At 38.9% G+C, this 27420-nt stretch overlaps 1 protein-coding gene across 1 annotated transcript in view; it reads right to left on the bottom strand.

Annotated features, from left to right (window-relative positions):
* The window catches only part of LOC140953555 (1-phosphatidylinositol 4,5-bisphosphate phosphodiesterase delta-4-like), a 27505-nt gene extending 85 nt beyond the window's left edge, over positions 1-27420 (bottom strand). The window contains exons 1-21 of the mRNA XM_073402963.1: positions 27361-27420; positions 24572-24622; positions 22014-22157; positions 21132-21335; positions 20539-20575; positions 20011-20140; positions 18895-19062; positions 18405-18498; positions 17493-17817; positions 15802-15887; positions 15144-15226; positions 14362-14568; positions 9317-9431; positions 6073-6252; positions 5572-5679; positions 5397-5467; positions 4434-4499; positions 3915-3999; positions 3579-3728; positions 2377-2501; positions 1-1548 (exon numbers count right to left, since the gene is read on the bottom strand). The exon at positions 1-1548 is cut by the window's left edge and continues 85 nt beyond it. Of these exons, the coding sequence (XP_073259064.1) occupies positions 1510-1548; positions 2377-2501; positions 3579-3728; positions 3915-3999; positions 4434-4499; positions 5397-5467; positions 5572-5679; positions 6073-6252; positions 9317-9431; positions 14362-14568; positions 15144-15226; positions 15802-15887; positions 17493-17817; positions 18405-18498; positions 18895-19062; positions 20011-20140; positions 20539-20575; positions 21132-21335; positions 22014-22157; positions 24572-24622; positions 27361-27376 (2484 nt within the window). The 5' untranslated portion in view covers positions 27377-27420 and the 3' untranslated portion in view covers positions 1-1509. The remainder of the gene's footprint in view (positions 1549-2376; positions 2502-3578; positions 3729-3914; positions 4000-4433; positions 4500-5396; positions 5468-5571; positions 5680-6072; positions 6253-9316; positions 9432-14361; positions 14569-15143; positions 15227-15801; positions 15888-17492; positions 17818-18404; positions 18499-18894; positions 19063-20010; positions 20141-20538; positions 20576-21131; positions 21336-22013; positions 22158-24571; positions 24623-27360) is intronic.

The following is a 27420-nucleotide window of genomic DNA, read 5'->3' as shown; positions in this document are numbered from 1 at the left end:
TGTTACATACAAAATTAATGATCGATCAAAAAATGTTGCCTTGAAACAATTTCCTTCCAGAAATATAGCAACAGAAAAAAATTGAAAGAATCTTTACTCCAAATATTCTAGTGCTGCCATTTAGTGTACAAGACCATAATTTCAAGTTGTTAAAAAAAAAAAAAAAACTCTGCCGTTGAGACATGATTCTCTTCCAAAAACTGTGACGAAAACGGAAGTACTCCGGTGGCAGGATATTGCTATGTGGCATTGACTGTACTTAGTAGACCATTAGACTCTGTACGTTGAGCGGCTACAATAGCGAAAGTAGTCATACCAATTTTCAGTCAAAAATTCCCTGCATGCTTAGCTGGATTGCTACTGATGAAACCTGTAGTATACAGTGTCATCCTGACCAATGTCCGTTCTTTGCTCTTAAGTTTTTTATCCATTCACATCTTCCACATCTCAAATGGATTATAACATCAGATATGAAAATCTTGCAATATCCTATAGCTACGTCTAAAACAATTTTAAGCTTTTGGTTTAAATTAGCTGTAAATGTTGGGTCCGCACTAATTAGCTTTAGCTGTTGCGCTGTCCCTGCCCTAATATTTAAGTTATTATATTAGTGTATTGTTACGTTCTTATTACTAGTGTTTGGATATCTAGAGTGTTTTTTTTTTGTATTCTTCAGGGCAAAGCTAATAAAATAAAAATAAATAAAATGAAAAATGGCAAATCTAGCATGGAAATACAGATTATGTGCATCATATGAATCATTTTGCAATTTCATCAGATTACCACTCCTTCACATATTCTTATTATTATACGACAAAGAAGTGCAACCAAATACATCCAAAATTCGATCCTCGGACTTTTTTGTGTGGTTATACAACCAGCTAAATTAAAATAAACAAAGAAGCCCCAGATTCGGAACAAAAATCTTTCAGTAAAATATCCTTAAGTGACAACCTGCATGCCTTACTGATCACTATTTATTACGCAGGTAAATTTGCAGATGACAATTTAGTAATTTTATTATTATTATTATTATTATTTACTTGTATAGCATGTACCTCCCCTTCAGTAACTTCGTCGTTTCGGCTTTCAACTGTAGTATTAACGACCCAATATTAGCTAAACCAATTTTAACCCACAAAATATCCGTGGAACAATTATAAAATGATAATTATTTTCCTTTCAACGCACCAAACTACTTTATGGCATTGTCGCTGCGGATTTAATTCATATTAAATATTATGTAGTTTTTACTTTTGTTATTTTATTTCATTTCAGTCTTTCTAGCAAGGATTGCATTGGATTCCACAAAAATGTTTTTTTTGGTGCATATCCTTTCAGTAATTGTTGGGCGGGTTTTCTATCATTGCGCTTGTGCTTGCGTTGTCTTTGGTCGGTTCAAATGGCTACCATCTTCGAAATGAACTATCAGCGGGCAACCAAACAGCAGGACGCTTAAAAACTCCAGTGCTAAACATCCGCTTGTGACTGGAATAAGTGTTGCAATCATCAGTTATAATGGGATGAGATCCTTGGAGAGGCCGCTTCCTAAAAACAACAACATGGAAAGATAATTACTCGTCAGTATGGGGATTTAAGGGACTTTTTAAATTAAAGTTGTATCCACTGCGCAGCCCGCGTAGAAGATGGGGGAGGGGGGGGGGGGGGTTGGTGGGAAGGCTTTGATTCCTTACTCATATCGTCGGACCTCTACTCACGAACATATCTAAACTACAAACAATTATTTTTCCCAAAGTTGTCGAACTTCAAACATTCCTTACCTCTAAAATACAGACACCTCTGCAATGGGGACACTTAGCTTTGTCCCTCAGGTGTCCGAATTAAAGAGGTGTCACTGCTTTTTAAATTTGAATATCTGGGTGCAGTCCAAGAAGAGCACTTCTGTCCAGTTGCAAAAGTTGGAGACTAAGTGCTTACACCGCCCAGGATCCTTTTCTCTTTCGCGACATGTACTTACAGCGTCCAGTTTGCCATTACACCGAATAAAACAATAGATGACGACGAGTCTTAACGAAGAATCGGTGGCTGTTATTCAAACTGGTTGATGTCTCAAGGTGAGATATACAGTGAGCAATGGCACCTTAAAAAGGCGGGTCGCGTTGTCATTCGTGTGCAGCTAGATTCTTTCTTTCTTTTTTAACATGCTATACTCGGTTTTAGTCCTTAGGTCTTCCATTTATACTAAGGATCGATTTCGAGCCACTCATTCGCGCGCGGTTTTCGTATAGGAGAGAGAAAGGGGGAGAAAGGCGAAGGGCTGGGCGGGCGCGGACTTACCTCACAAACATCGGTTTATCGCAGTAAAATAACTACATCCTGATAAACAGCAATATCAGCAACAAACTGCAATCTTACCGAAAGCGAGGATCTGTCGGAGGACTTGTCGGGCTTAGAGCCACCCCCAATAATGATATGAACGAATAGAGATGCATAGCCTAGCGACTCTCCTTTGTTGCCTAACAAATGAATGTGCCTGTACCCTAGGAAACGAAAAGAGCAAACCAATATTAACAAAACGTATCTTGCGATACCAAATTGATAAGAAAAAAAAATGAAAGGAAAGTAGAAGGAGCAGACAACACACTTAACATTATTTTTTTTAATTTATCTCTCTCAGCAAAGAGGGCATTTGTGGCTGCCACTTTAAGTTCATTTATGGTCTCACTGTTTTATGCCCACTTTACATGGGAATTAAAGTGATTACAGAGGTCGGCCAAGCAAACGGGATCCATGTACCCTGCTCTTCTTAAAGAGCAATGTGGTTTCTTTTAAATCCCGTCTGCTTAAACCGCGAAGGAAGAATGAAGAGGACAACGCCAACGGCTTAACGTCACCTCCTAACAATGCAATCAAGGCTAAAGGGCGTTCGTGGGGGAGAAACGCGTGACGACGCCCTAAAGACGTCTGGGTAATTGGATATCATTATCACTTGAACTGAGAAAATTACTTAACTACAGCTATAATGATTTTACTAGAGGGTGTTTTGGCGCTGGTGGTCCGGCAAGTGCAATTATACTAATTCAACTAACAAGTTGGAGCAATGTTTAATCATGGCGCGAATAAGGAGGGGGAGAGGGGGAGAGGGGGTTTTGAATCCACCGTATTATCCTGACAATAGGGAACTTAATTAAGTAACGACGACGGCGACGGCAACGAGAACGGCAAAAAAAAAGCAACAGGTTTATGTTAGCAAAAAAACAACTCACACTTTTTTGTACTTTCCAGCTTGCCGTCGTTGCACCACCACTACGTGAAACTGCCTAATTCCACGTTTTCTGGAGGACGTGAACACAAGACAACGACTTTGTTTTTCCTAAACTTCGATACAGTCCTTTAGAATTCAACTCCAGAAAAATTCGCCAACATTTGACGAATTGAATGAGGTGGAATAAGCCCGATAAAGTTTAAAGTAGCGCGAATTCACTTCAGTTTTAAGTGACGTTTTCGCAGCCGCCGCCGTCGTTGTTGCTTAAGCTCCCTAATATCATAAGACTTGATACCATTAGACCTTCAGTATTTTAAGCAATACAATAAGGATCATAGGTAGAGTAACATACCCGGTCTAACGCTGGTAAAGGGTAACGAGAATTGTCCAATGAAGTCGTCACGAGAACCAACGTCTTCGTCAAAAACAACAAACCTAATCATAGCGAGCTCTGGCATAAGAAGCTCTTTTTCAAATGTTTCCTTCCACATTGGGTTAAAACCTACATAAAAACAAAACAGCAACAAGTGGAAATCAACTTAAGACATCCTAGCGTAGAATGTGATAGTATATTACAATAGACAATGAACACCTTACATTTGCGAAATAGGTACACCTAGAGAGTAAGAGCAAAGAGTACAAGTTCTATGAACGGTGTATCGATGAGCTATCAATTGAATCTGCTCACCATTATCTTTGACGACTTTTGTTTTAAAGCTCCCAGTATCTGCTGGTATACCATAAAATTCCACCTTAACATACGGATCAATAACCTGAAAGGCAAAACAAGAAAAAACGTCAATCACGCAAGGAAAAGGGCGTGGGTGGTGGAGTAGGTAGGACGAACGAACCCGAGAGAAAAAAGCGAAAAGCCTACGTGAATAAACAGGGTCAAAAAAAGAAACATTAACCGTTAGTGATAATTTGCAGTAAAGAAAGAAGAAAATTCGGAAGAAAAAAGCTAGCGTGAGGAATGGAGAAGGACGAAATAGGTAGCAATGGTTCGAAATGGTATGCAGAGGAAATAAGAAGAAAGTATCCAAATCTCTTACGGTTACAGGTTTGAAATCAGTGGGAACGGGATAAGTCTCTCCTTGCCGCTCAAATTACGCTGACATGCCTTCTACATGGTAAAAGTCCCTACCACTATGGAATAGCGGCATAGAAAGACAGACTATTTATTCTTCTATATATCTTCTTTACATACTTCTCCTTTGACCTTCGCCTCTCCTTTAGTTCCCGCAGGCTTTGGAAGTTGTTGACCAGAAATGACCTGTGAATATATTCAAGAAGAAATATAGAGAAACACGCGGCATGTCTACACGATCGCACACAAAAGTGAGGAACTGCCACATTATTCACGAAAAAAATAAAATTTTTTCCATATACGGAAATGACGTCATACTAAAATAATGATATCCTAACAATCAAATTCAACGATTTCAGGTAAATGACATTAATTTCGTAAAACTACGTTATTTATTTGGGGTTTTCAACACATACACTTTAAAACCACGATAATTGTCTTTACCCATTACCTCAAGGTACAGGCCGCATATTTGTCCTTTCAAACACATACGAGATATCTGAATCGTGCAGAAAACCTGGTGAAGTATAGACTGGTGCAAACCCATCATTTTCATTAGAGGCGCCTTGAAACACGTAGACGATGGAGGCAATTAAAAGAAGAAGCAAACTGCTATGTCTTAGCCTATGTACGCACTCATTTCTTGTGGTTTGCGGCTTTACAACTTGCTTCTCAGTACGTGGTATGTATACAACAAAAACAAAACCAGTAATTTCATTTCTAGAAGTGATTAAATGTTTTAGAACAAAGTGATGTTTTCTTCGCGCGAGTAGCCTGCGAACTACAGACCTTATCTCCGGTCGTCGATCTCTCCCTCCGGAAAGTAAAACAAGATATTTTCGGAGGGAGAAAAGCGGTCGACGACCGGAAATACGTCTGCAGTTCGGAGGCTATCTCGCGAGTAGGTTTATAGATAATCGAGGCGAAAAGCAAAAACACAAAATAACACATAAAAAGGACACTTTTTTTTTTTTCAAAATTTTACACATATACAATACTAAAGCCATGCATAAAGAGCGCTCCTTCACTACGAAAAAATAGGCTGTGTAAGTGCCCAACAGTTGAGAGTCATAACGAATTTACCTTTATATGTATCTTTATCTTCTCTATTCCTGGAATCTCAGTCTTTGTATGAGGGTTAAAGTTGAATGAAGCTACAGAGTCAATCAAAAGTATACAAATCACCCACTGATGAATGATGTTTAATTCCAGCGCATTTTACTGATTTGCACTAAACTAATGTTTTTAAAGTACTTACGGTCTCTGAGGTGTTTTGGTTTCAAGATATATCCTGCGCGTCCATTAACTCTGAATTTGCCTTGGTTCAGATGCATGGGTTCCGAATCCGTTTGGTAATTAAGAGCAACTACGGAGAACAGAAAAATGACAACAAAAAAAAATGAACAATGTAGTTAAAGGCCCGTTCAAATGACCTTTGACCGTATTCCAGAAAAAGCCGGAATACATGGAGTTAACCTAAAAAATCATGTTTTCCGGCATCAAATGTGTTTTATAATGATGTCAGACAGCTATGAATCTATTTGCCCAATATTTCTGTTGGGAAAAATTCAATATAACCTTCACCAGGGGCTAGAAAAGCTAACGAAAAGTGGAATAAACGGTTGAAATATTTTAAAAAATACAAAAGTAAAGAAAAAATAAGACTGGTAGAGAATAACAATAGACGCGGAAACGTGTATACAGAGGTTACAGACTACAAAAATACAAAAAGAATAAGTTTCGTCTGTTCATCGCATACCTATCTGACAGCCCGCATTCCAAGCTTGTTGAGGGTTATAATTGCTGGAGTCCACTCTCCCACCAGCTGGGTAAATTCGGCTTAGCTGCCTCTTATTATATTCCACAAAATCACTTCCTGAATTTGTCATCAGGCTAGCCATCTTTGACTCCACGAAAGAAGACATCTGATGAAATTTGTCTGTTTTCAAAGTGAAATAGTCCACGCATAAAAATTAGGTTGCTTCCCACTTCTAGTTGTATTACTTTTAACTCTTTAAGCCCCGGTATCCACATACAAATTCTCCAAACTGGTCTCCATGCAGTTCCTTAAGGAATTAGTTGAGAGAATTTGATGATAGATCAGGGCATTTTCTCTCAGGTGATCATTTTATTAATTCTCATAACTTATCTCTTGACAGTGTATGGATATTGTTAGGAGAAAATTGATCTTGGTCACTATTGGGACTTAAGGTGGCTCGACTGGATTTTTTGGGGTTGATACCTCCCCAGTTTGAGCATTAACTACGTCGGCATGAGTAAAGATATGGAAGAAAGGTTACCACAGCTGTATTATATAAAGATGAAAATTTCTTATGATCTGGGTTTTATTGCAATCGGAGTCGCCATGACAACGTAATGACGCCATTACGTTTTTCATTTATCTTTGTGTTTCTCTGTACCAGGAGTTTTTTGAAGAAATCGCGTAAGGGAGTATATACCTGCCATAATTGCCTCCATTATGGCAAAGTTTGAACAATTTCTATGAGAGCGTTTTCGAAATATTTTGAAATGCAGTTTAAGAATCATAAAAACAGTGAAATAGCATGCTAGCCACACAATTCGCTGGTATTTTAAGAAAATGATAAGCTTTGGGAACGCGGCTTCATCTCATAGTGGTTTGATTCCATTAAAAACTGCATACAAAAAAAGAGGGGAATTGCTCTGAGCGATCGCGAGTAACAAGAATTTTATTAACTTGCATTTAGCTGCTTTTGATACAGTTTTTGGACGTAATTTGGTCCATGCCTAAAAATTTCGCATTTTTCCAAAAACCGCTCGATAAATTTTTTTATAAATTCGACAATCCCGAGATCAATCGTCAAGAAATATTCCCTGCAAGTTTCAAGAACATTGAAAACAGGGAAGGCTTTAAAATAGGGCCTCAAATATAGCCAATTTTTCAAGTGAGCGTCCTCATTATTTACTGGCATTCAGTTTTCAAGTTTCATATGCACGTGCACAACTAGCAAAAGATATAAATTTGCATCAAAAAGAACTCTCGATTCCTTTCCGAAGAAATATCCCGAATATGCAAATAATTGGCTTGTCGTCACAGATAGCAGTGAGAGCCGAAACGGTGAACGTCACGGCTCATCGTGTAGAATGCAATACTTAATTATCTTACTCGGGTTATAACATCACAGAAAGTCTCACAAAGAGTTGCTCTGATGTTATAATGTATCACTAAACTCTTTACCCGGTAATTAGCATATCCCGGAGATTTAACCGAGGGTCCTTTTTGATGCAAATTCTATCTTTTTGCTAAATGTGCACGTGTATATGAAACTTGAAAACAATGCAGTGAATAATGAGGACGCTCACTTGTAAACACAAAATCTGGAGGAAAAATTGGCTATATTTGAGGCCCTATTTTAAAGCCTTCCCTGTTTTCAATGTTCTTGAAACTTGCAGGGAATATTTCTTGACGATTGATCTCGAGATTGTCGAATTTATAAAAAAAATTATCGAGCGGTTTTTGGAAAAATGCGAAATTTTTAGGCATGGACCAAATTACGTCCAAAAACTGTATCAAAAGCAGCTAAATGCAAGTTAATAAAATTCTTGTTACTCGCGATCGCTCAGAGCAATTCCCCTCTTTTTTTGTATGCAGTTTTTAATGGAATCAAACCACTATGAGATGAAGCGGCATTCCCAAAGCTTATCATTTTCTTAGAATATCTGCGAATTGTGTGGCTAGCATGCTATTTCACTGTTTTTATGATTCTTAAAACTGCATTTCAAAATATTTTGAAAACGCTCTCATAGAATTTCTTCAAACTTTGCCATAATGGAGGCAATTATGGCAGGTACATACTCCCTTACGCGGTTTCTTCAAAAAACTCCTGGTACAGAGAAACGCAAAGATAAATGAAAAACGTAATGGCGTCATTACGTTGCCATGGCGACTCCGATTGCAATAAAACCCAGATCATAAGAAATTTTCCTCTTTATATAATACAGCTGTGGTAACCTTTCTTCCATATCTTTACTCATGCCGACGTAGTTAATGCTCAAACTGGGGAGGTATCAACCCCAAAAAATCCAGTCGAGCCACCTTAAAGCGTTAAAAAGTGATAAGTGTCAATCTCAAGCTATGCGTCCTTTCAGTTATTTGGTGTTCTATACAACAGTGTTTTTGACGGTGTCTGCAGTTAATTCCTGTCTATATTTCCTATTAACTGTTTTTCATCTCCATCAGTTAAACACTCCAAGAAGTTTTGTAACAATACCCAGAGTACCCGTAAGCAAGTTAATACTCTGCCAGAGGTCTGTGATTTTGGTTTCCTTTTCTTGCTGTAATGCATCATCTTCGAAGGGTTTCTTTATTTAACTAGAATATCTTTCAGTTTCAGCTACTGAGTATAAAGTACAAAACCCACCCAAACACATTTAACGCAGGATTTTGGTTTCGGTCACTATAACGCATCCTTTTTGAAGGGCTTATTAAGTACAAAACCTACCAATACACGTTTAACACGCACTTCTGCATCTTATGTACCTAAGAAGCTCTCGGTTCACACTAACTCTGTTCTGTTTGTTTTTGTACAGCTTACTAGAGCTGCTTTGTTTCGCGTAGAGACTGGTTTGACGTAGCCTCCCCCGTAGACATTCTTAGGCGTGCGTCACGCGTTCCTTCCCCAGGCACGGCTAAGAATGTCGGCGGGGGAGGCTAGGTTTGACGTACTTTCAATTATCATTTATTATTTTTTTTGATTTGGATCAACTAACATATGTGAACGTGTGAACAGCCATTTGATTCAATCTCTTCTAAGTTTTGTAATAAAATAGCAGGTCGCGAACCGCGCTCCAATCTCGCCCCCAGAGCCTCCGTTACTTTTGTATAGTGATCCCCGTCGCTGTACAAAAGGATCGCGGCCTCTGGGAACGAGATTGCCCGCGCTCGATTTGTTCCCTACTACTGCACATGCCTAATTTGTCTCCGAACGTGTCAATCATATAAGCTTTGTTCTCTGTCCACTTACAGTTTTGCTTTGCGTGTTCAAATCCTTTGAAACCAACACTGGAAACGTAGTTTACACAGCGGGAAAGCTCTTTTGCCAATTTAAGCTTGTTCGTTTTCTTCCCATTCTTTTCCTCCTATTAGGATAAGAAAGACAGTTAGAAATAAGGAACAATGAGGAGTTCGGATTCCTGTCGGCAAACACATGTGGCACTAATGACCATTTCGCCCAGCTAAAAGTGCAAGATCATTTCTCATAATACATGGAATCCCATGGACAAGATCCACGTTTGTTTACCTCAAAAAAGGATAATTCGATCCATATAATACTACTTACAAAGCATGATACAGAAGAGCACCGAAAATAAAAGTCACAGTCGTCCCATATGACAAATGCGCTACGACAAATAAACCACGAAAATAAATAACAATTATGCACCGAAGTGGAGGTGGCTAGTCGTGGTTATTTACCGAACTGCGAAGCAGTGAGGTAAATGTCCACGACTAGCCACCGACACTGAGGTGAATAAGTGTTTTAGTATATACTAAAACAGTGAGATTATTGAGCACAAAAATGATGATTTTTAACTCAAATACTGTTGCCAACGATAACAATTTTGGCCCGTAATGACCGGGCGGCCGCGGCCGTCGCTTTTTCTTGCCGACAATTAAAACTTTTGAAGGCATTTGTTTAGCTCTTGCGGGGAAATTTCTTCAAAAGGAGTTGTGAATTCTTTTTGTATTTAAAATCATTATATAAAAAAAGATTATTAAATTTAGTTTTAAGCTTATCTATGAACAACTCAACTAAATAAAGTAACCAAGACTTAAACTTAATTTGCATTTGTAAACAAAAAACTTTTTCACCGGTTTTATCGATAAATTCGTGTCATAAAGACAAAGCTTTACCTGTTAAAACTTCCAATCCGAACTACGTCACCTTCTTCGTGTATTTCGGAAACAGCTTGCTTGATTAGTTGTGAAATTTCTTTGTTTGTTTACGGCAGCAAACCGGGAAAGCATTTTGCTCGCAACTTACGCGAGTTTGGCGTCGCTCGCTCGGAGGAACTGGAGGTGAATCAGTGAATAGTGCAGGATATTCACTGATTGAGTAGCCAATCAGAGCGCGCGAAAAACGCTATCCACTGTAGTTTTCCACTGTTTAGTATAAACTAAAGTGGATTAGTATATACACACTCAGTGATCTTGGTGATTTAAGCAATCTGATTGGTTCGCTATCTCGGACTATTCAACAATATTCACCTCCTAGCGAGTGGATAATGTGTGAACTCGGTTTTTTTCCAATTTTCCTTGAGAAAGATCTTTTAAACGTCGACAAAATCCTAGGGTTGACTTTTTTTCAGGCAAGAAAAGACTTCGAAGGATTCAAAACGGCGTTTTTCCATTTACTGTAGTTGAGTTTTGTGGTCGATGGATTGTTTGCAACTCCCGTTTATTCGCCTAGAAGAGGCCGTTTCGTGAACTCAGCGTTTCCTAACAAGAAAAATTTGGCCCAAAAACGAAGTTTACTTATGACAAACAAATTTGAAAGCAACTGTTTGCAGAAATTCTACGTTTCAAGTAAACACGAGAAAGAATGCTACATGAAGACTACGTCTTACCTCGAGGAACCGAATCGCCATTTTTGTCAGCACTTCATGCGAAGAACGACACAACAAACCTTTTCGGCTATAAACTTGACAAGTCAACAGAAAACAACAAAGCTCTTCTTTTCTTCCCAGGTAAGGAAACAATTCAAACTTTTAGCGGTTCCATTTAAGTCATTACGCTGTTGTCTGCGAAGTGATAAGCTTGTGAATTGTCATGTTTGAAAATTCTACAAAGACCTATTTTTAAACTGTCGCGTGTCTAGCTGACCCGATCTGTCAATCAAATCGTACTCTTGAATGGTTTCCTCTCTGATTTTGTTGAGATCACTTCGTGTGTATATACTAAAACAATTATTCTTTTTAATCTCGGTGAATAGTGGCTTTAGGAATGTTTACCTCGCCACTTCGTGGCTAGGTAAATATTTTGCCACTATTCACCTCGATTTCAAAGAATAATTGTTAATTATTAGAGAGTATGATAATTTAGAATAAGAATTTAGTTTCAATCTTGCCTGCTCCACATTACCAATTGCGTCGAAACAATAATGGTATATTGCGTGAACATCCGCGATTTAAAACGAAAAAGATTATGGGGGATCGATCGTTAATGGTAGCAGCCTCAGTCTTGTGGAACAGCCTTCCTTATTCAGCAAGTAAAGCTGAAAACAACCGACTGGTTTGCCTGCCGCCAGCTGCGATTCTTGCAATTGTTATACTCAATTTGGACTATTTGTGTTTCTTCTATTCACGTGTGGGCCACGATGTTAGCCACTAGGTCATTAGTAATTGTAAGTGTCACCCTTGAAAAGTTAATATTATCAATTTTTACTGTTCATTACTAGAGTCTTTGATTTGATAATGTATTTTCTTTACATTGTATTACCTGTCTAACCCTGCTCCAAGTGTGACCAAATATTAGAAAGTAAAAAGCAATTAATATACTTCCAAACTTTTAAAATAAAATCTCTTAAAAGTTTGGAAGTATATTAATTGCTTTTTACTAACTTATAACGGATCATTAAACGTTTCTGGGAAACTGCCCACCTACCCCTCCCCTAAGCCAACATTTTGCCCTAAGTGAGAAGTAAGTGTTAATGTTGGCTTAGGACTTGGCTAGCGTGGCCTTGAGTTTAAACATAAGGCGCGCAACTTCCCTTTATCTGCCCATTCTGTCATTTATTTTTGATTTGGTGTCACGAGATTTTTAAAACAACCTTCTTCTGACGTTTTTTTTTACCACAGTGTTTATTTCATTTGATTTGATTTTTCTCAGACCTAAGAAACGTTTGCTTTTAAAATAAGCCTATTTATCGGTCACTCGTTTTGATCATTTGGGTGGTGGCGACTGTCTCCTGAATTGTACAAAGCAGCTCACGGTCTATTAATTGAGAAAATTTGTAATTTTACATCTCCCCACCAGTTTGTTTTTCTCTCAAATTCCACATTTTTTTCCAACGCAATTTCAACTTCGAATTGATTAACTTTGGTGGTCATGATATTATAATTTAAGCATATTATTGTGTTTATAATTTGAAGTAGACAGTCTGTTTTCGCTTGCACAAAATCTTAAAGTACAAAAAAGATTAATGTTAAGGACAATTCTATTTTTCTCCTATTGATTTAAATATTATTGTTTCAAAAAGAAGGTTAGTCTTGAGCGGAAGTTCCGCTTTTAGAATTTCCTTAGTTTATGTATTATGTTAACCCATGTATTAGCACTCAATCGGCTAACAATAAACTCTCGTGTATCTTAACATGCAGTTTAATGCAGTTTAAGTGTCTTTAGGCGTTAATCCTAGTTGAACGCAAACATTTACATTTTATAAGTTTAGATGTGGAACAAATGATTTTAAAATTTAGTATTCTTTTTTAAATAAATTTACAAATGTTTAAAAAATTTATGTTGACTTACATCTGTTTCATCTCTTAATCTACCGGCGGTACGCACCACTTTACCAACGGCACGAAAAGATCGGCGCAGAGTTTCCTAATAAATACATGCAACAATAAAATGGACTAAAATGGCAAAAAGTAAAACACTCAATAGCAAAAAGAAGCTCGTCGAGTTTATGCAATGGCGGATTCAGATCTTCAGGTATGTTTGGGACTCGCTCATTCATACCTTAAGATACGAGGGGTGCTTAAAGGATGGGCTGGGGGAGTGAGGTAGACCCCAAAAGCCCCTTAGCTAGATCCATTGTTATCGGAAAGTTTAAAGCAGCTTATATTAAAGTTTAGAAGTAAAAAGGAGTCATGCCCATTAACAAGGTTTAGAGTTTTAATATAAAGATATTTAACAATTATTGGATAAGGCTGAGTATCATCTGAAGAATTATGAAGATCAAGGTGGGCGAGGCGGATAACACCCTTCGAGATCTCCATAATTCTTTAGATGTTACGAGAGCCGAATTCAATAATCGTTTTATTATTCATTCAAAACAATTCCTAGTTCTAGCCTGTATCGATGTTAAGCTAATCTTCAATTGCCTGTTTATTGGCAAGTTTAGGAGATAAAGGGTCGTTTAGTCCTGCAAATATTCTCCAAATAGCAGATGTTGCCCGTCGAGTCGTCTTCTTGCTGTACTTGATATGTTTTTAGCCAATAGTTCGTCTATTTCTTCCTCGTGAAATGAGTGAAATGTTCCGCCTTTTGTACTTACTACCAAAACAACTCAACCTCGTCCCCAGGTCTTCTCGGGTAACTGTTCAGTTTTCTGGCAATTATGCTGCACAATTGACGTCATTTTTCACATGTGGCAAAAGTCTTCCAAATTTGGTCGACAGTAGCTGGTTATGATGGATTATGCGTGTGATTTTAGCCAATCACAAACGGAGAAATATTTTGAATGAACAATAATAATTATATATGCAAACAAGTGTTAGTCTGAAGTACTTGGTTTTAAGGGTCAGTCTTGAAAAAGAGTCAAGTGTCAGTGTCATAATTTACAAACTCAGTTACGGGCAAAGTAAAATAATTTATGTTCCGTTCAATAACTCAGTTTATGTTAACATTCCTGTGCAACCTTTTCGCCTATATTCATTAAATGAATTGAGAAAGTCAATCTTCCACCATGAAATGATTTAAAAGCTGAAGTTTCGAGAAGTAGCCTTTCATCAGAGCAAATTAAAGAATAATGCTTGCGTAATAAAGACTTAGAACGCGAGGAAATTGATTAGCTCTATGCTTACGCGTGATTGGTCTATGAGTTAATCCCTGAGGTGAATATTACCCTTGCGTGCAAAAAGCAAGTTACTGAGGAAAGAAGTCAATGCTTGAATTCTGATCATATTCATGATCATGACGCATATCATTTGGTAGTTAGGGAGGCTGACACGGTAACTTGGAATAATCGAAACTTTGAGCCAGCTTTGCGATTCCCTATCCAGTTGGGAAATCGGTGAGATTATAACTAAGAAATATACTTAATGTCAAGCCCTACACTTGCTCTACTATTACCTTCTTGGGCTTCTTCTCTTTCTTTTTCACTGGCGGGGTATCAGTGGTAGTTGACGCAGTAGTGGAGGGTCCATCTCCGCCCTCAGCACTCTTTTCCTGCAGTACAGCGGCTGCAGCCTCCTGATCGATATCAGCAGCCTCGTCCTCATCCGTTACATCACCGACGTCTTCGTCATCAGTCTCGTGTTCAGGTTTTAATTTCTTGCCCTGTGTGATAAAACCCTACATTAGAAATCAAGGCAAGATACGCCCAGAACAACTATCAGGTCGAGTCAATCGAGGGTGATCAATTCCACCATTGTGGCACAGCCACAGCTTCGGTCAACGTCACGTTACGATTTCCTTTCCCTCGCCGGTTAAAGGAGGAGTCAGGGTTTTCCCCGCGAAAGCCAAATAAACAAAAAGAACATATTGATGCAAAAGGCATCGAGACGCAAAACTTTACTGTTATTGGTACATCGTATCCAATAACAAGGCGCTCATTGGTCCCAATAAAAACGTCTTAAACAATGGAAAGTGGATTGTGGTTTAAAGCAGCCGCGTAGGCACGGGGAGCGATGCGTGACATCCACCCGAGCGCCTGTCAGGAAAACTACCCTGGTGGGCTGTGACTGAGTTCAACTTGTTGCCACGGAGACAACTGTAAAGGCCCTGCGCTATCTTCATTTGACGAAACTAAAAAGAAAAATGTCAATTGTTAACAACACAAACCAGAGTCAAAAGACAAAGACGTACGTGTACGAGTGTTTGGTTTGGAATCAAGAGAAAATGCAATGCAGTACCTTAATAAGAATCCTGTTCTTGAAGAATTCTGGAGATGGGAAAGAATCAAACTGGGCATCTACAGGCACTTTGTACAACATATCTAGGCGATATCTGAATCAAGGAACAACATCCTGCCTTCTTTATAATCAATCAAACTTTTCGTTTACACATTCATTCGACATATAACTTCTATTTATCTGATTAATTATCCCTCGTGTTCCCCGCGCACGACAGCAAACAACAAGCCAGTGAATCTGCTTGGGCGTCTTTAAAGAAGGAACCGAGACCCTGAGGACTCAAGGGAAGCCCCCAGGGTGGGAGGGAGGGTGTGAAAACAGCAATCGACTGACTCAGCGAGACGAATGATCAGATTACAAGAAAAATTCAGTCAACACCCAGCCGACGAAACGGCGTGGGGTCCTGGGGCTAAGTTATAATTATTCCCTAGAATATTGACCTCATAGTTAATATTTTATATATTCAATCTTTCGAGGGTGCTTGCTGTGCTACTGGTATAGACTCGTTCTTCACCTGCTTTACTATACACTCGTCCAACACCTCTTTTAGATTATCCAAATTATTTCAATTCTCTTTTTATTAATGATTTACTTACTTAAAAATCTATAAGAATGCAATGATTAAGCGTACAACATATTGTAAGTCGACAAAGGATACCGCCCAAAATTGCTTCGAGATATTCTGCCATTTTCTTTTGATTTGGGAGGCTGCAGTGGTTCTCCAGGGAAAGAATAACTGGATACCTACAAAACAGTGAAAATCTGAGTGTTACAATTGCTCTTCACTTGATGGAGTGTTTCATCAGATATGCAGGCACCAATAAGTAACTTATCAAACAAGAGAAGGAGTATTTCATCTGATACCCAGACACCGATAACTAACATATCAAACCCGAGAGGGAGTGTTTTATCACATGTCTATGCACCGAGAAATATCATATCAGATACGAGAAGGAGTGTATCATCAGGTATCTAGGCACCGATATTTAATATATCAAGAACAAGAAGGAGTGTTTCATCAGATATCCAGGCACCGAGAAATAACATATCAGACACGAGAACTGAAGAAGTGTTTCATAAGTTTTCCAGGCAAATAAATAACATATCAAACACGGGAAGGATCGACTGTTGCATCAATTGTCCAGGTAAGTAAGTAACCTATCAAACTCGAGAAGGAGTGTTTTATCTTATACCTAAACACCGAAAAGTAGCATATCAAAAACGAGAAGAAGTCCTTTACTGGATACCCGGACAGGCGATAAAATAACCAAACACCGAGGCCGGAACAGTTTTTTTGGCGGCGTAGAAATCGATCTGATAAAATGTGAACAGCCACGTTACAAAACGGCCCCAGGGTTGCACACACTATTGTGACCTCGCTTATTGCAGTACGGGAAGTAGAGGTAAAGGTTCAGTGCGCAGCGGTGTTACCAGGTCTTCCGCTAGAAGCATGCGTAAGGACGAAATGAATGAAGAATCATCTTTATAGATGGAGCCAAGTAATTGAAGAAGAAGAAGAAATTCATTGGTGAGCAAAATACCTCTCCGATACGGTTTTCGAAAATGAAAAAAGGCTATCACATTTTAGTGTGAACATAGCTTGAGACTTAATAATAATTAATATTATTATTCATTCAAAATATTTACCCAATTCTGATTGGCTAAAGGTACACGCATAATTCACCATAACCAGTTACTGATGACCAAATTTGGAAGAATTTTTGTGTTTAACGAGGAAATGACGTCAAAAATGCAGCCTTCTACAGGTTAATGCATCGTTAACCGAGAAGACCTGGGGACGAGATTGAGTTGTTTTCGCTGTAAAAACTAAAATGGCGGACACTTTACTCGTTTCAAGAGTAATAACTACAGCTGGAACTAGGCGAAATAATGGCTAAAAACATAGCAAAAACAGCAAGAAGACAACTTGGAGTGCGACATCTGCAATTTGGAGAATATTTGCGGAGCTGGACAAACCTAAACGTAAACTATCGAAGATAAACTTAAAATCGATGCAGGTAAGCTTGTTTTAGCTGTGTTTTTAAATTAGGAATTATTTTGAATGAATGATAAAACAATTCTTGAATTCGGCTTTCGTATCATATGAAGAATTATGGAGATCTCGGTGGGTGTTATCCGCCTTGGCCTACGGCCTCGACGGATAACACCCTCCTCGATCTCCATAATTCTTCATTAGATACTCAGCCTCATTCATTGATTGTTAAATAATTTTATTATAATTTAGATGAATAAAGAAAAGAATTATAAACGCCCGACTTCGGCCGCCCTAAGAGTTCTTCCACAGGCTCAAAGTTTCTAAAAATACACACATACAAAATGACAACTTACTCCGAAACTTCAAAAGCGTGTTTACTGATTCCTTGTATGACATCTTTGAAAAGGATTTTCGATGTGAGTGTGTGTCCGTGGTATACAATGGGCTCACCATTATCACCATCCCAGCAGTCAAGCTCAACACAACGGCATCCCTTCCTCAGTGCATTGATGTAGGCGTCCACGCTGGAAGGGCCGCGAAGTTGGTCTTGCAGAAGATAGGTGTTATGGGATGAGGCTACGTAGTAATGTGTCAACGGATGAGTCATGTCTTGATAAATTTTGTCGTGGTCGTGGTTAAAAATGTCACCCTCGGGTGATTTAAGGTAGTTTGCCAAGCCTGCGATGAAAAAACAATTTTAAAATCGGTAAAAGTATAGGGAATATGTTTACCATTATCAAACTAAAACGGACGAAAAACAAGAAACATGCGCACAAGAGTTTTTGAGCTAACTCTACAAGAGTCTGCACTGACAAATATAGTGGAATCACCATTTCTCTAATCCTCGGTTTTTCGAAATTCCCGATGATTCTAGCCAAACTTAACTTTTCTTTGCCAAGCTAACGGTGCAATTTTACACTCGATGTTTGAAATCTCCCGATAATTCAGACCAATTTGCCTTTCCCAAGGTGAGGAAAAGGGATTTTTGTCGCGCTTTTCTTATATAAAAGTGAGATGGCATAAGATGTAAAAATCTTGTACTTGTTTTCCACTAATGATAAGAAAGACGGCATCATTCTGGTTTGGTGAGAAGGGATTGAGGCAAAAGGAATCCACTTGCACTCTGACATGCGTGTTAACAAGGGATGATACCACTCGCCTGTCTATTAAATGAAACGAATATATGCAAACACTCGCTTTTCAATCCCAGGCCGCACAAGCACTCTAGCGAGCAAAGATTTGGCAAAAAAACCCAAAGCACTGACCATCTATTCCTAATTCTCTATTCTTTCTTCCTGTCTCTGTTGGTTCATGGTTTAAGATCATTTCCAAAGAGTATTCCTTGCTAACGTCTTCCATCTGAAAGAAACAAATTCTTAAACTTTGCGAGTAGGTTCTCAAAGGAGCGCGCGAACATCCCTCACGGATTCGCCACTTCTTTCTGTTCTTTGCGTAGAAATTACCCCGGGCATCACAATCCTTCCAGCTACGCAGGCTAACGGATGGGTAAAAAAGGTATACGCGAACCCAAACAAAAGACAAATCAAATGAAATAGAACAATTGGAATAACGTTGCATAGTAAAACCGCCGTTTGTTGAATCAAACAGCTCGACAACTGCCTCGCGGACCAACGACTAGATTCTACGAACTGACCTTTGGACTTGCTGACAGACCGACTGACCGTCTGGAGAAATGACTGTTTGCTTTGTGACCCGTAAAAACCAGCAATCTACAGGCCGAATCTGCTAACTTACCCCTTGCTCGTTGACCAGAAAGTAATGAAAGTCCTCTGCAGTCATGTGTGCGCCATTAGATGAAAATTTCTTCAGAAGGTTGACAATTTCTTCTCTTGTGGAAATGGACTTGAAAAACGATGCAAACTCGTCCTTGTCAAGTGCTGCGTCACCATCAGTATTTACTTCCTAATAAAATAAGATTTTTTTTAATAAGTAAAATTTGAATGCGCTTTGGATTGACATCCTTAGTCAATCTAGCCGGTCTGTTGTCCAGCCTTGCGATAAAGGATGAATGTAGAAAGAACGATAGACTAACGCAGTCCGCGTACAATCACGGGCAAAAGACTTGGGACAAAGGTTTTTTTTTTTTTTTTTACAACGTTGGACGAGTGTATCCAGAATTTTTCTGAGTATAACATTTTCAAAGTTGGAAGGAGGGAGAACTGCGAAGTACTTTGCAAAAGATGGCCCCGTTTTATGAGGGCATTCAGAAGTCGAAGATAATTGCGAATATTGCATCATCGTCCAAATTACTTTTAATCCAGGACCGTAGCTAAGTTTCATGAGTTTCCCGTGAGGAAGAATTAATCCCTTAGGCATCTCAGCACAAAGACCAAATAATCGCCATGCTAACGATGTATTGATTGGTCAGTCAGTCAGACTTCACTAGCCGAACAGCCCCGAATGAACAACATAAGTTGATTAAGCGCTCCTCCTTGTTCAGATCGCATCCTGAATTGAAATAAGCTCCAGAACTTTTGAGGAATTAAAAGGGGTTAAATGGATCATCCTTGTGGTTTTCGAGCAGTGTTCGAATGACTTAGGTCTGGGTATAAGTGCATAAGGAATAATCATGTGAAGTGATCTGATGAGCTTTAAAGCAAGCAAGCTGTATTTTTGTCTTATACTAAATAATAGGCTCTTATATTAACCTCTGGAAACCGAACTGTAATTTTGCAAACATCCCCTTTTTACAAGTTACAAAAACAAAGTCATATCGCTTTCTTTTCCAGAAATCATTTTGATCGAGACTTCCAGGCAATTATCCCTCTGTCGAGTAAATCCAACAAAAGAGGGGAATGAACCAAATCAGGGGTATTCAAAGTAATTGCAACACCGTTTCTCCTTGGTTACCTTAAACTTCTTTTTCACTTGGCTAGGACTCATGCTCACATTCAATGCTTCCACCAATCTCTGAATTTCTTTCAGTCCAAGCGAACCATCTTTATTCTTGTCAAACTTTTCGAAGGCGTCCATAAGCCACGTTATTCAGTGTCAAAGACAACAACACATATTTTGTAATGTTCTTCGATATATATCACGCGTTTATCACGCGTGACCCACGACATTTTCAGACCCTCTCTCCAAACCCCTCTCTATCATCCCTACCCCCCCCCCCCACTTTATCTTACGCTATAAGTTGCCCATTTCGGTAGAGGTGCTATCATTTTTGCACGATTACGAGTCCTAAATTTTTGTCTAGCTTTGATTGATTCTAAAGGAAGACGGGTGGTTCTAGTTATCGTGAAACATTAATGATGACATAAGAGGAGCGCTGTGTTAAATGATTCAGAAAATGATTCAGCAGATGTTAAGGCGTTACAAAGCAAACCTACGAATAAACGAAATATTTATAACAACAAGGGAATCATAAAAAGATATTGTTCTCTGTGTTCTTTGTCCTCTTTCTCTAAATTACCTGGATAGCGGGAAAAATAAAAATAAGATAAACAAATAAATAAATAAATAAGTAAATAACTTAACAAAATTAAAAAAGTTGATGTGTTTGAAATTCGTTCTAATCTTTAAACCTGCATGAGCATTTTACCTCAAAAGTTTGTCTTGGTCCGAATGTTGCGGAACAAAATACAGACGTTTTTAAAGGTCGTGCCCAGGCGGGTTACCCGGTTTCTAGGTTCTTATTTTTTTGCCACATTACGAGAAAATTAAGCGGCGTGAACGAAAACCGAAGAACAAAATATTGGTCCCTCATTTGGAGGATACTGTCGGTGCGAAAATGTGGTGCCGCCAAAAGAGGCTTACAATGTACAATAACTAGGCTACGAGTAGTCCCCCAATTTTCCTCAGGGATAGTAGAGCGAGCGAAACGTGAGCGCGCGTGAAAATCACCCCACGCGAGAAAAGGCGACAAGCGGCGGGAAGAGAGAAAAATGAGGGATCATTTTTCTCTCTCCCCGCCGTATGTTAGTATGCTGTTAGCATACTCAAGAAACGTTTGTTAGAAATAAACAAACCTTTGTTCAATATGAGTTTCCGCAGTCCTCTCACCCAAAAGTCAGCCACTTCTTTAGACTCTGCCACCATATTAAGTGTTGTACCGCCATTTTGACCAAACTTTATGGATATAAAGCTGTCGGGAGAGTGTTTCTTCAAGAATCCTTGAAAAAGGTCACTCACACTCTCTCCAGAGAGTACATCTGTCATTTTATCAATTGCAACTAACATACAAAAAAATCAACGGACAATTAGAGGTGATTAAGGAAGGAAATTTCTCTCTGATCCACAGGAATGTAGGGTGAAACAACTGGGACCTTATGCAAAGACGTTTCTGAGCGACGCAAGAAAACAGGAAGAGAGACCTTCTCCCAGTCTTTGTATGCATGCCTTGACGATAACAAATTTGTTTCAGTAAGTGTCGTTTTTCTTATAAATACGATTTACCCGAGAGTTTGAGCCCATTGCCCTAGGATGCAAAAAGTCTACTTCCGGTTGACCTGTGTCGCTCAAAACGCCCGGTTGCTTATAAAGCTCCCTAAGGGACGGACCATTAGAAACGTTATGGGGGGTGGGGGGAGGGGAATTTTCGAGCCGCAGGAATTTTTTTTTTCGTTATCAAATTTCTTGTATGAATTTTTTTTAGGCCAAAGCATGAATATTTTTTTAGAATTAATTGGCGTGCATGAATTTTTTTTCATTTAATTTGTACTTCGCCCGCGCAGTTTAAACAAAGGGTCAGGGATCGCAGAGGCACTTCACATAGTACTCCCTGATACGAAGTGGGTGGTGGTGGTGGTGGTGGTGGGGGGGGGGGGGTTGGATTTGGTTCCTACTGAAATAATGGGATTGACTCTGAATGTCTTCACAAGTTATAAGAAGCAAGAATGGAATTTACTTACACCTAGAATTCTTTTTAGAAGGTTGGTATCTAATTCCTGTCATATCCTCATCTAAAACAAACGTTTTCTTGGAGGAACCTTTTCTATTAATATCCAACTTGATCATCTTTGATCCACGTTGCATAGCCTTCCAGCAATCTTGAACTAAAAGATATGTCAAAATGTGGTCTAATAAAAAACAAACCCTTCCCAGAAGTTCGTGCAAGTGAACTTGATTACTTTAAGGGTTGATGCGAAAAGTTGGCTGAAACGAATAAAACGCGTCGTCTGTATGGGGAGATAGAGGAATCTCTTTAGAGGCGTCCAAATATTTGATACCGTTACAGCGTCATCAGTTCCGCGCTTCTTGGCCGTTAGACAGTTTTTTAAAGTTGACAACAAGTATCCTATGAGATCCTTACAGACGAACTGTTTTCGGTTTTTAATTAAAGCACCCACATGCTGTTTTAATAATTAGTAAAAATTTCTCTAATCTCATGGGTGCTTTGAAGAAGGTTGTCCGAATCAACTACTAAAGATCCGTTTATACTGGTCTTGGTGTATAATTAATAACGTAAGGGAGGTTACGCGTTCGGATGATTATGGGTTGAAGGACCTTGTGGAATGAACAACATAGAGCTTTTAATAGACGGTCTGAGAGTAAGCGCGTCTATCGCATCAACACCGAGGCATATTCAGTATAACGGGAATTAGTAACATCCAACTAGTGGTCTATTATCAATGCTGCGTTCTGATTGGTTGAACTACTAGTAGGCTATATGTTATGGCTCACTAGTAGCAAAAAGCGCCGGCTTTGAAAACCAAAACAATGGCGGCTGAATCGCGTTTTGCTAGCTAAAACTGTTTTGTCTCGATATTTTTGACCCACTAGTTGGATTTTACTAAAATAATTATTCCTCCCCGCCTCATGGCCTCTGAGTCAATAGCCCATTCGGCCTTCGGCCCCATGAGCTATTGACTCAGAGCCCATTCGGGTTCGAGGAATAATTGTTAAATATGCGTCATTCGTATAACAACGGCTATTTTTGTAGGGGTGTGGGTCTATAAGTTTCAAGGCTACAATGCGCGCAGTTACGGTCCTTAGAAGCAGAGCAGGTATAAAAACAGGAGTGCACGCGAATGTCGCATCTGCCCCACACACCTGCTCGCACTTCCTTACACTCCCGCTTGATCGCAGCTGCGTTTTTTGTTTTCGTGAGAAAAGAAGTATTACTTGTAGTAACAGAATGGTCAAGTCTTTTTTTTTTGTCTTTTCATTTCTTTTCAAATCAAACCGCCAAGTGTTACAAACTAATTTTAAAAAAATATGGATGAAACTGGTGCTCTAAAGCCAAACTAAAAGGCTTTTCGCTAGTGTTCAGTGCGGGCAAGTTCCAAAGAAATTATTGTTTATGGTAGTGTGACGATGTAAAATATAGTACTCAGTATGGGAAAGCTAAAGAATTTATGGATTAACTCATTTTATATGTTTGCTTCCATAATATTTACCCACGCCAGTTTATTGATGAAGTGAGCACCTTAACCTCTAATACTATGGTTTATTGTATTTTATACTTTCCTTCGTCAAAGCTTTCACGCTCATTAACGCAACAAAGGCTAACGCAAAACTCAAAATTAAAGAAACCATGCGTTTGAGGGCGCGTACATCACGCTGCGCGACTATATTGCGTGACAGTAAGTCTTCGTGCAACACGATCTGTACTGTACGTGCTCCAGACTCAATATTTTACAGCCAGCGTGGCAGAAGTTTGAAAAGGAAGGGAAGGGGAGCTTTGCAAGTAAGAGAATTGGGGCGCGCGAGGAGGGAGCCCCTCGCGTTTTTCTCGCGCCTAAAACTCCGTGTCCCTTCCTTTTCAAACGCCTGCTACGCAGGCTAAATATTTTATGATACTTGGCAAAGAATTAAGTGGAGGTTTGTCCTGCACTTTGTACCCCGAAGTGTTATTGTACGTGACCTAATTATAATCTTGACTATATTTGGTTAAGCCAGCATTAAAAACTGAAATTTTTAAGCGAAATTTTCAAGCCTTCTGGTCGTATTCTTATCACAAGATGGTCATTCCTCGGATTTGAGTAAACAAAATAAAGCAATAAAGATCGGACTAGGGCTGAAAATTAGCGCCTGCGGCCATTTATTTTGTTTGTATCGACTGAACCGTGGCATGTAGCGTAAAGAATTCAAAACAAATTCCAACCAGGTTTTCAATTGAGCTCGTTGAAACTTAAAAATAGCGTATTTGCCATTAAGTCACGCGCATATAGCGAAGAAATCGAGTTTGTCAAACTTTAACCAATCAAAGCAATTAAGACTAGCCCAACTGAATACTCCATCGGTACGCTAATAAACTGGAGAAACTGGGGGAATAAATATGATTTCCTGTTGAAATTAAATCTTACTTTGTACATTGTTTTTCATTTGCCTCTTCTCTGGCGCTATCTTGTGACACTACTTTGTTCAGCGAGTTTTACTTGAATTGGCCGACGAAAGACTGACAAAATCATCTCATGAAGTTTGCGCCAGTAAACTATTAATTAAAATCTCTATCAAACTAGCTTACCTGAAGAGGTGGAATTCTCGTTTTCGTCAGCCATTCTTCTAAATCGAAGGACTGCCCCAAAATATCAAGCAAACATACAGTTAATTAGCATAATTATGGCAAAACATGTCACAAATTCACGGCTTGAAGAATGAGTTTGGTTCAAAAGCGTCCCGAAGTGGGTTTACGTTCCTTCGTTATTAACATTAGATGAATTTCATTAGATGAGGTTTGAGCGTTGTTGAATATTAATTGGTTAGCGATTTGTTGTCAAGGATATTACGCGAATATTATCGCTTTGCATTTCTCTTTTGCGTGAACTCACGCAAGCAGCAAACCGCATCCGGAGTTCACTCACCGTAACGTTAAGCCACAAGGCATGTATTAGGACAAAGGATTTAAACAGAAAAAAATATGTAACTGATAATAAAAATCTTCTTCGTCAAGAATAACATAATTATTTATTTATGTAGCCAACAAAAACTGTTGCAGGTTTCAAATGTGGAAAAAATGTCCTAAAATATACTTAAGAGTCTTAAAATTCAAGGATTTTTTGTAAATATGATGAAACAACTTCCTGCAATTAAATCCTGTTTCACGTCTGACGAACACCGCTTCTAATTTTGCTACCCTAAATTAATACATCACAAGACTGTCATCATGTCAACAGACGAAATTCTGCGATTGACAATTCTGAAGATTACAGTTACATAAAAAAATCGGTTTGCTCGCAGAGAGCAGAAAAAAAGTTCTTTCCACTTTTGTTCCCAGCTGAATTGTTTTTTACATGCTGTCATGTAAAATGATAATAATTTTGGGAAAAAAAAGATCTTCTGAATCGAAAAATGGCACATTTTTCTTTTTTCATGCTTGTAACATTATAACGTCTTCATTGTAAGAAACCAATCCATACCACTTTAGAGCAGACGCATTTTATGCTAGAGCAGCGAGGTTTTCAGGCGCTGACGACTTTGTGATGAATGAAATGACCTGAAATGACATTCAGGTATAGCTCTATGCAGGCAGGTTTTCATGCCTGAGCGCTGGACAAGATGGACTGAACGTGTGAAATATTCATTGCCGTTAACAATCTTTAACAATTAAGCATCGACCAATTTGTTTTTTCTTTGTCTTGAACCTTTTCAAGAAAAACAATTCAGTTGAGCATGGTTTCCTACATCACAATTACCAAGTGCCAAAACATTTTGATACATGTATACCAAATAGCTACAGTTTCATAGGCGGCATGGTTAATTGTCAAAACAAAGAAAACGGTTTTCTATACCTTTTATGCAGGTGATAATAGAAAGGCAACGGATACGGTTCTAAGCGACTTTTTGAGAGGTATGCGCGAGAGTTCATATCATGAAACGAACTGCGACATTGTAACAACAGAAACTACAGTTTTCGTACCTTGATTGAGAAGCGACTTTTATCTTTTTCCCGTTATTTGCTTGTCTGGTAGGCCGGCTGCAGGTAGTTGACGGGTAACATTGTTTGTTCTGGCGGATAGAGTTTGGAAACACTCCAAATACAGAAATTACATCATCGAATTGTGAGAATTCGTCCTGAATTGCACTTACTGCCGTCGAGCAGAAACATGGCGATCAATACATGCGAAAATTTGATTCTGAGTTGTTTGGCCAAATTAAATTACAACGGCTAAGCCACTACCGAGGTGGCTGTTGTGATAGCGGGACAAAGACACTTCATATGAAAAGTGCCAGTTTATTTAAACTTTATTTCGTTCGCTTATAGCTTTATGTAGGTTGGAAACTCTTCTGAACCTCATACTCAGAGGAAAATGCCCTGGGGACGAGGTTGGATACGTTCCCATGATGCTCTGCGTCGCCTCGCTGATTTCCTGTGTTTCCCGCCCCAAACCTGCAAAGCAGGCGAAGAACGATGGTACTTTATTTGGTACTAATGCTCTTCCGCCATCTTGGACTTTGAAACTAACAGGGAGGTGTTTTGCAGGTTATCCCGCTCTGACCAGTGAATTCTCGAACAGGAAATCACTGATAAATCGCAAAGAATTTATCTCTGAATAGGCCACTTGCACTAAGATATCACGTGACTAACGTTTCCTTTAAACAATGAGTTGGAATCTTGCTGATGCCAAAAATTGACAGAGCACCGGAAATTTGAGAGGAAACGCATTTAAGAGAGATATTTTATGGCACTTTGATTTTTCAACAAACTAGTATGATTTGTTTTGGCCGCCATGTTGGAGGACATACTCTTGCCCTCAAACATGACGGCCAAAACTACTTTTTTCTTATATCTTGTTAAACGTTTGATAGTTACGCTCAAATGTGTTGTAAACGTTACCACATCATCTTTTCAACATTTCCCTTGAAGTTTAAGTGCAAAATTTGTGTTTAGAAAGAGGTAATTCAAAATTTTAAACATCACATTTTGGTCCGCTTAACCAGCTACCAACTCATTTTAAGAAAATGGTGCGAGTTTGATAGATATGACCAGGAGCTCCTGATATGACCTACTAATCGTTAATGGAAGGCAAAATCATACAACTTTCATTTTCATAAAAACGATGTCACATGACCTCCTAGTGCAAATTGCTTATTAGTCAGTCAAAAGTGACTACCAGCAGGAAACTGCTTTAACTTTCAACCCAAGTTCAACCTTCATCACATCGCAGTAAAGAGAAAAGAAAAGTAAGAAAAAAACAGTAAGTAAATTTAAGTAGAGGAAAAATGAAAGAGAAAAAAGAAAGAGACTCAGAAAAGGAAATGGCTTTAACAAATCACCTGCAATATGTGTCAGAAAACGGGTCTTAATTAACTCACGTGTTGGTGGCGCCATTTTCTTATCACTAGCAGCTGGAGGAAGTACCGTTACGTTGTCAG

The sequence above is a fragment of the Porites lutea genome, chromosome 12, assembly GCF_958299795.1.
Source record: "Porites lutea chromosome 12, jaPorLute2.1, whole genome shotgun sequence".
NCBI lineage: Eukaryota > Metazoa > Cnidaria > Anthozoa > Scleractinia > Poritidae > Porites > Porites lutea.
The sequence above is the reverse complement of the archived record's forward strand: the minus strand, read 5'-3'. Positions and strand labels throughout refer to the sequence as shown.